The following is a 9,503-nucleotide window of genomic DNA, read 5'->3' as shown; positions in this document are numbered from 1 at the left end:
TGGAGCCTATCCCAGCTGTCCTCGGGCAGTAGGCGGGGGACACCCTGAATCGGTTGCCAGCCAATCGCAGGTCACACAGAAACGAACAACCATTCACACTCACACTCACACCTAGGGACAATTTAGAGTGTTCAATCAGCCTGCCACGCATGTTTTTGGAATGTGTGAGGAAACCGGAGCACCCGGTGAAAACCCACGCAGGCCCGGGGAGAACATGCAAACTCCACACAGGGAGGCCGGAGCTGGAATCGAACCCGGTACCTCTGCACTGCGAAGCCGACGTGCTAACCTTTCTCCGGGTGCTCCGGTTTCCTCCCACATTCCAAAAAATATGCATGGCAGGCTGATTGAACACTCTAAATTGTCCCTAGGTGTGAGTGTGAGTGCGAATGGTTGTTCGTCTATGTGTGCCCTGCGATTGGCTGGCAACCGATTCAGGGTGTCCCCCGCCTACTGCCCGGAGACGGCTGGGATGGGCTCCAGCACCCCCCGCGACTCTAGTGAGGATCAAGCGGTACGGAAGATGAATGAATGTAATCTTCAGTCTAACAGTCCATCATGTTATTTTCAAGGTCTACTGGAGCACAGCCCCCCTCCTAATGACTTGATTGAAAGAAATTTATTCCACGGGTATCGTTTTCAAATTTTGTTTTGGTTTCTGTAGATTACAATGTTCTGGAAGGACTACCAGATTCACTTGATTTCTGCTGAAACTCAGGATGCGTTTGCACGGCTGAATCGAAGCTCCAGCCAATGTTTTGTGTCTTTCTTATGCAGTCAGTATGTGTTTTACATGCTGATAGCCAGCGTTTCATGCTCCAGTTGTCATGTGTGCGTGATGGTAGTGGAACCAAAAAGCAGTAAGACAGGAGAAGCAGAGAGCACTGAACAAAATGTATGAACACAAAAAAACAAACAAAAATATAACACTTGCAGGGGTACATTGGAAAAATGAAATCCGAAACACAAACAAAGCCCAAAAGAGGAAGATGAAAAAATGCACATGGAGAAACAAAACCAAACACAATCCAAACGAAAACAGAACCATAACAAACCATAATGAACGAATCTGGGCCCTTGATGAGGAGCTTAGATCCCTGTTTTACAAGTTTACCAGGCTCCTCATTGCCCTGTACTCCCGATGACCAGGTATCCATGTAATGAGAAGCGTGTGTGTTAACAGTAGTTGAATGAGTGTCATATTTAACTGCCACATTTTATGAAAGAGGGACATCTAGGTCCATTTCGCTGCAAGAGTTGCAATGTAGTGAGCACTGCAGATGAAAATTAAACCAATGGCAAGTGATGAATGTCATGTACGGAAGAAAGGCAAAGAATGACACCAATGTTAATTGTTAGCAAGACATTGTTAACATTAGACGTTGTTGCGTGTCTATACTGTATGTATGTATATATATATACAGTATATATATATACAGTATATATATATATATATATATATATATGAGTCATGCATACATAAATGTGAATACAGTCTTGCACAACACTGGCCATTTAACTTTTATTATGTTTGAAAATATCTACTGTACTACATTTTGTTCTTTATGCAATAGAATCCCCTTGCATTTACATCAGGAGACACACTGAATGTAAAATTAAGTTACAAAGATTAAACCTTGTGTTTTTGTTGAAAGAAAAAAATAATCTTAAATGTGGAATTCAGGTTTTTGACAGCAAAAAAAAAAAAAGATACCAAACAGAGTTTACAGCATGAGATTACTAGTGACCATATTTATTATCACCTACAGACATACTCAACCTTTCCACATCTTGTTTTATGGTCTGAACAGGATTACAGATTACATGGCATTGGGTAAAATTAACAATATCGATCAAATACTGTAGTTTTGTGGTTTGTGAGGTAAAAAAATACAAAAATGTGTCATAACAACATCACCAAACTGATGAAAAAGAAAATGAAGGGGATATTGGTGACTTACATGAACATTTTCAAAGCTGATGTAAATTTGTTGGAGGGTCCGATATCAGTGTTGCAGAAATTAAAAACACAAAACTTGAATTGTTCTGTGACCACCACTGTTTTATTCCTATTCATCAGGATAACCATTAAACTGGGTGGGTGCCCCTCCCATCAAGATAATGTTGATTTATGTTCTTGCATCAAGTAACACAGTTGAACCTCTGAGGACAAACAATATATTTCGGGACGCTGGCCAATCTCTACATTGTTCAGATTTGGGACTATCCCGCCCCAAAAAGAAATCATGGAAATATAAATACTCTATTCCTGGTTTAAACCGGTCAGGCAATTTTTAAATTAACATTCTAAGATTCTTATTTATGTATAAAAATATGTTTTAATAAATAATTAAAAGTAATAACAATACAGTATAACTTTATTCAATTAACTATGAAGGTGCCGACCCACCCATCAAAAGTAAAATTGCACAACCAATTCAATACATTGTAAATTGACTATTTCCAACGTGTCTGCAGGCAAACCCTTCAGACAGTCAGTCACAGACAGTCACAGGGCAATGCGCATGCACCACAGATTGATAAATGTTAATTAGAGTGGAAATACAACCGGTGTTTGATTTAAACATCAAAGAGCGCTTGTGTTGCTTTGCTTCTAAAGAAAAAAATTCAAATTAGGAACTTAAAACGGCTTTGGCCCTGGTCGTCAAGGGAACGAAAAGCCAAACTACCACAATACAATCGGGCAGGTTGAGCAGTAGCTCGTTTTCATGAGACAGCATGCCCAAAACTAGCCGCTTTCAAGAGATCTGTAAAAATAGCTTGAACTGTGTACTACAATTCTTGATAAACCATGCATGATTTTTTTTTTTTTTGGGGGGGGGGGGCAAATTATGTTTTGGCTAAATTGATGAACTATGAATTGTATGACATCAAGGGTGCTTTAGACTAAAGTGTAAAAATAATTCGATCCAGGTGCAATGTTATTGACCATCCTCTGTTTAAGAATCCTTGCTGTAATAAAACAATAGAATGTGTGAGACGTTGTTTTTAAAGGAGAAATAACTCATGGTTATGATGCTAGCTGACTGATGAGAAATGTCAAAATCTGTGCTTTTCTTTGTAATTGACAGACTGCTTTGTGGAAGTTTGAACCCATCCAGTGTCGCTTTCATCAAGGACTTCTGCTTTTAGTTCCTGTCAAAGATTTTGCTCCAGAAAAGAAGGTCAAACATATCGGAGGAGAATGTCACACTCTTAAGTCTATCCTGTTTAGATCATCCAATTTGCCCCAGTGGGTCACAATTATCTAACATAGCCTCACGGTTGCTATTTCTCAAACGTAGACAGTAAAGTGCTGGTAATTTTATGAGACAATAAGTCATGCATTTATGAGTAGTTCTTGTTTCTGGTGCTTCGGCCGTTGTGAAATGGTCGCTTAAGTATCAAAAATGCCTGCTGCTACTCTGCCCCTCACCGGCAGGAGACACAATGCAAATACATTTCAAAGAAAAATGTTGACTTGTTCAGTGGCTGTGTTCTATTGATTTGTTCTTGGGTTACTTTCTCTGGCTGTGTATGGTTAGCACTCACAACCTTTTTGTGTTTTGTCATGTAAAAAGCTGATACACATGAAATGCCAACTTTGTAATCTTGTGTCAAACAGTGAGAAGAGTTGGCCATATCAGTCAGGTAAGATGACCTTTTAGGTGATAGAATATCTGCATTAATGGACATACACGCATTGAAGTCACTCAAAGTCTGCACACCCATCACTCAGCAAACAAACCATTTCATCCCCCTTCATAAGATTGCTGTCAGGTTTCTGACTTTGGGGTTGCCGGCTGGATGTTCTGGACTTTAGAAAGTGTAACTGGCACCTTTCCCTCCCCTGGGGTTGGTGCTCTCATTATGGGGGTACCTGTCACAAAAGCATAGTTAGGCTGACTGTGTTAGGCACAACCACATTTTAAACAGTAGTGTGCCTCTTGGTGCCGGATTAACCCTTACCGACTGTTGAATGCAAATCAGCCAACCGCTCCTTAAACTTTTGCTGCAGAAATAATTCCTCTTTGGAGTAGCTTTTGGCAAAGGCGGACAGCAGGAGACCCACAGCCATTGAGGTGCCGCCCACACAGAACAGAACAGCCCCAGTCAGCTTGCAAATATCCAACGCACGGTTGAAACTGACTGCCTGGCTGTTGAAGAACAAGACATGTTGAGATATCATCCGAAAATCCTGAGTCCAAGCTGCCAACATGCCTCCCGGCATGCAAAAGCTTGGCATATCTCATTGATTCAGGACATTTTCTACTATTTACATATTTTGCTGCAGAAGGTCCACATAGTTCAACGATAAGATTCATGTTGCTTTCAAGATGCAATACTGCGCACACCTATTGCTGCATATTAACATTCTATTCAGTTTTATGTAGGATCCAGTACAATGAAATGGCATAAAACATTTGAGCATTTGTTCCCCAAGGCTTGGTATACCTGTCCACAAACAGAAGATCCTCTTCACCAAATGCCTCAATCCTAGCTGGAGTAGCATACCCGACGACAATGACAATCAGGCCCGTAAACAAGATCAAGGTGCCAAACGCGAGACAGACCTGAGATTGGAAAAAAACCCAAAAGATAAAATATTGACATGTCATGTTTGGTTGAAATGTAACAGCAGTTAGGTTTAAGCTTGAGCATGGTTAAATCTCACCTTCCAGAGTAAAGAGCTCCACCTGCTAGGCGATCTCTGAATCTGAAAATCTTCATCACGTTCCCAGATGGAGGCTGTGCACTCCTCATAAAACTGGATGGCAGATACATTTATTTTAATCTCTAACCCTAAGTGCCCTTTGTTCAGCTCTCACACTTTCTCTTGAGGATAGATGTGTGTCGTTCTCCTACCTGGTGTAAATAGGAGCGGACGCCATACCGCTGGCAATTCCCGCTGACTTGGGCTTGCTCGCCATATTCTGACCCACAGATCTCCGAGCAAGACGCCATCCTTCACATCTGTCTGCCTGCTTCAACAAAAAGAGAGTAACGCATGAATGAATCCACCCATGCAATTTTGCACCACCTGCATAATGCACAGGTGATAATAATGCTAATGCTCATATGAATGGATATATGCATTCATAAACACACTTAACACACACACTCACATCAAGGTATATAAAATGCTGAAGCTATGTATGCAAATGTGTATGAATGTGTGAATATCAATGGGGTAGTCTCGTTTATAGATGAAAGAGTCTTGCATTACTACAAACCTTTGCAGTACTCTCTAAACCTAAACAGGAGTGTGCTGTCATGTGCTCCGTGTTCAGGGGTGCACATGAGTGATGCGCTGGTGCGCATGAGCACTGCAAATTGAATAATGCGCTCTGCCACCGTGCTTTTGTGCACGAGAAAAATGGAGCTCAGTCTGTCAATTTAACTGCGCTTAGGCTATACAGGCTCAATTCAGGGTCACAGCTGCCACAACGATTGCTTGTGAGGGCCAACTTCAAAATAAAAGTGAATTAAGGCATTGACATCTATGTATAGTCATACTTGTAATTTTATTTAGATTTTGACCTTCGAGTCACATTGCTTAGCGTGCAAACAATTGCTGTTGTTACGACTGGCTTGACGAGGCTAACTTCAGTGATAATAACGATACATTCACTGTAAACGGTGGCCACCCGTGTTGTAGGAGACCCACCAGTGAAATGGACCATAAATATGCTGTAGACATCAAACCGAGGTTCACATTCCTCTATGTTGCTCCTGTTTCTGTCTGATAAGATCCCAAGATCGCTATCAAGTCTACAACTTTGGTTGATTTAAGCTTGTTTTACTTTATCTATTTATGATTTATCTTTTTTTGTAAGGGTTGATTTAAGCTTGTTTTACTTTATCTATTTATGATTTATCTTTTTTTGTAAGTAGATCTTTTCAAAGTAAAACGTCGTGAAAAAAGTAGTGGAAAAATAAAGACTAAGGTGAAGTACAGACACCCGAAAAATCGAATTAGGCAAAATAATGAACTATTTATTCCGATTATGACTTAGTTCCCTCCACTGCCATCCAGCGTTGACTGTGAGCTGTCCTTGGTGCTGAGCGCCATCACCCCAGCATGAAAACGCACATGCGTCACATGTGACGTCCAGCCGAGAACAGACCTCGAGCATGCGTCCTCCCCACTCCCATGAGACATATATCGAGCACACTTTACACTTCAATTTAATTTAGAACGATCGTATTGGCGACATTCGGTTGACTGATTTAGCAACACGAGTAAACTGCTCGACCTTCTACCGAGCTGGATATAGCCAAATATGTGTACATTAACTTCAATTTCATTTTATATCGTCATTCTGGTGTTACTGCGGTTTTTAAATCAATCGACAGCGCACAAGTGTAAAACAGACCATTCCATCGACAGATACGTACTAAACAGATGTGAGCGACATGCCTGTTGGGCAAGGATTTCGCAGGCATGCACTCGTTTTTATATGAACACACGTGCGTTGACTACGTTGTTAATAAGAATACAGTGAAATGGTCAAATAAACATGGAAGTCGCTTCGAAAATAATAGTTCAAACTGTGAAAACGCGAATTACCTGTCATTAGCAGCTTGGAGAGCGATGACTCGCTGCTGCCTGCTCAACCCGCTCCCATCACTCTAAAGTCTCTCTCTCTCTCTCTCTCTCTCTCTCTCTCGTTCTCTCTCTCTCTCTCACACTGTCTCTCTCACACTGGTTCCCTCGCTCTCTCCCCCCACCCTCCGTTGATGAATCAGTCACTCTCTCTTTACTGCGCATGTGCCAGCCCCATGACAACATCGTGATTCAGAGCCGTATATAGTAACCAGGCAATGACTGGATGGGACTGATACTCGTTCAAAATTCAACAACACGGGATGCATAAATAAGGCGGATAGATAGATAGATAGATAGATAGATAGATAGATAGATAGATAGATAGATAGATAGATAGATAGATAGATAGATAGATAGATAGATAGATAGATAGATAGATAGATAGATAGATAGATAGATAGATAGATAGATACTTCCCTTCTATATGTGTGAGCTCACTTCCATTCGAAATGTGTGTGTGTCAAGGCAGTGTTTTCCTACCCCAGCACATCCATTCATTTGTTTGTTCATTAATTCAACATCATTGATTATTGCCTTTCCACCCCTCACAACTGGCAAGAAGGTCCCCACAGACTACAATCACTTCTTTGACAAAAAGAAAGCAGTTTACTTTCCCGATAGAAGACATCTGCTGCAATTAGCTGAATGTATTGTAATTTCTTTTTCCAATAATTTCCCCTCTTGGGTTCATCTCCATGTATTGTGTGACATATAACTGCAATTACAAAAAACATCAATTATATTTTTGCTGGCATAGATAGTTTTCACAGCCACATTGAAAACAAATAACATTAAGTTAAGAATTAAATGATACATTATTGCATTGTTTATCCACTTTCATTTTTAAGATATTAAACAACTTTGAAGGTCACATCAAGGTAACCCAAGTAAACATAAAATACAGTTTTTAAATGGAGATATTATTCATTAAGAAAAAAAATATATATTTGAAGCTACCTTACATTATATGAACACATAATGTAAGGCCGGCCTCCAAAAATAACCCCAAAGGCACAGCGATGACTCATGCAGGAGGTCACAAAGGAACCCAGGAGAACAGCCAAAGAACTGTAGCCCTCCATTACCTCAGTTAATGTCAGTGCTCATGACTGAACAACAATGAAAATAAATTTCGGGGTTATTAGCGAGAGTCGGGACACAGTTGCAAAATACAGTGTACAGCTACAGTACACTACACGGATAGTGTTTTATAACATTTCTTAAGCATATTTGTTCAAGTAGCTCGTCTCACTCCCCTGAAGTTTAGTGCAGGAGAGGCGCACTGACATGGCAGAAGCACAAATGGACTCACTGAATATTGACGTGCACAACGTTATGTTTATAAGGGACTGGAAGAAAATATCCACTTGCAGATGCTGTACAGTTGGCTGCTGTGAAGTGGGCATGTGGAGAAGGCCTTCCAGTCCGCTGAGTATGCATCTGTGTGTTATTAAAATAATACAGATGACACTAATGAATGAAATTGAGATGACATACTGTATATCATACTCCGAATTGTTCTTTCTACAATCTACACCTTGATCAAATCTACCAAAATTGCCCTACATGACTTGAACCACAATTTAGACCTGCTTTTAGCTGGTCTCAAGATCTACTGTCTGCCACATCATTGTCAAGTGCGCTGAGGGCAAACAAACAAAATAACCTCGGTTGTAATTCAGAATCAGAATCGCCTTTAATGTCATTATATTACATACAACGAAATTTGGATGCCACTCCTTAGTGAATTTAGTAAGAAAATAAAATAAGGGGTTCATAAATACAAAACTCAACAACAACGTGCCTAGCATGGCGCAACGTGGTCTGCCAAATTCCCCAAAATCCAAAAGGAAGCTTGCACCTGCACAAAACTCGAGGTGCACCAGTTTTTACACCCCAGCACTAAATCGATGAAAATAGAGCACTTAGTCGTCGACAATATCTGCCTAATCCATTTAATTCCGCAGTTTTGGATAATTAGACTCTTTGGTTACAAGTGAACGGCAAAATCCTCCTTTTGGATTTACAGTGCAGCCACTATATTTTTATTTATCCAATTGGTAGACTGTTGCTGAAATTATCATATGTGGATCAGAGTGCATTTTTCTCCCTATGGAACACTTTGTTCGCAGAGGCCAGTCCAGCTAACAATTAATATCCTGTTTCTGTTGTTTTATAACCTGGCAGAACTACAGTCAATGCCACTGCTACCGCAATGACGGAACAGATCTGCTCAGACAGATGGCTTGTTAGATGATTCTTCCGTTTAAGTCAGGTTGCCAAGGGATGACTCATGTGGGGGTCTGTGTATCTGTGAAGCAAGGTCTCTTTTCGTGCTCTGACTACCGGCAACTATTTAAATGATGCTCATTCAGTAATACTGTAGTCTCAGGATAAGATTTACGTTGTAATCAATGGGTGGCTTTCACAGCTTGGCCTTTATATCCAACTCCGATGAGGATGACTTCAGAAAGCTGAAGAACATTTGAGGTGTAATAAATTGAAGATATATTCATTTATCAGTTTTGCCTATGCGAACTTTGAGTGTCTGCCTTAAAAAAGACAGTGTTGAGTTTGAAATCATGCTTTCTATATGTTTATTCTATATCTTTGTCATACCAAAAATCTAGACTTTTTATATTGAATCTGTTTGTACCAGAGGCAGGGGCATTGTCATCCAACAGTCCAGTGACTACTTATCACAGATTAAAAAAGCCGACTGACTGCTTTCAATTCTGAAGACACCGGCAATGCTAATTTGAGGACATACCTTGGTTGAACACGTCCCTAAGGTTAAATTATTTTCAATGATTTCTCAGAGTACGAACATTTTGTGTACCGGTACATATTCCGTAAGTTGATTTGAATAATATTAATGATTCCAAACCACAAT

The 9,503-nt window shown here is 40.3% G+C and overlaps 2 protein-coding genes across 3 annotated transcripts in view; both read right to left on the bottom strand.

Annotated features, from left to right (window-relative positions):
- Positions 1-9,503, bottom strand: part of LOC127600889 (uncharacterized) — a 302,914-nt gene that overhangs the window by 178,708 nt on the left and 114,703 nt on the right. The gene's annotated exons all lie outside the window — the stretch shown is intronic.
- nrsn1 (neurensin 1) lies at positions 1,738-6,708 on the bottom strand. Of its 2 annotated transcripts, none has more exons than XM_052065784.1 (6): positions 6,572-6,708; positions 4,867-4,985; positions 4,676-4,768; positions 4,456-4,574; positions 3,970-4,157; positions 1,738-3,880 (listed from the first exon to the last, which is right to left on the bottom strand). In XM_052065784.1, the coding sequence occupies exons 2-6, from the start codon at positions 4,963-4,965 to the stop codon at positions 3,777-3,779; spliced, it is 603 nt and encodes a 200-aa protein (XP_051921744.1). In that variant the 5' UTR covers positions 4,966-4,985; positions 6,572-6,708; the 3' UTR covers positions 1,738-3,776. The 2 variants fall into 2 exon arrangements, with proteins under 2 accessions (XP_051921744.1, XP_051921745.1); XM_052065785.1 differs by having other exon boundaries at positions 4,867-4,982; positions 6,572-6,690.

This window comes from Hippocampus zosterae, chromosome 5 (assembly GCF_025434085.1).
Source record: "Hippocampus zosterae strain Florida chromosome 5, ASM2543408v3, whole genome shotgun sequence".
NCBI classification, from domain to species: Eukaryota; Metazoa; Chordata; class Actinopteri; order Syngnathiformes; family Syngnathidae; genus Hippocampus; species Hippocampus zosterae.
Note: the sequence above shows the minus strand (reverse complement) of the source record. Positions and strands in the feature narration are given on the sequence as shown.

What these genes read in the sequence shown, in the direction of transcription:
- nrsn1 (XM_052065784.1), bottom strand. Translation starts at nt 4,965, where the DNA reads ATGGCGTCTTGCTCGGAGATCTGTGGGTCAGAATATGGCGAGCAAGCC. An exon ending in TCCGCTCCTATTTACACCAG is followed by an intron (nt 4,769 to 4,866) that starts GTAGGAGAACGA and finishes TCTGCCATCCAG; the next exon opens with TTTTATGAGGAGTGCACAGC. An exon ending in GATCTTCTGTTTGTGGACAG is followed by an intron (nt 4,158 to 4,455) that starts GTATACCAAGCC and finishes GTTCTTCAACAG; the next exon opens with CCAGGCAGTCAGTTTCAACC.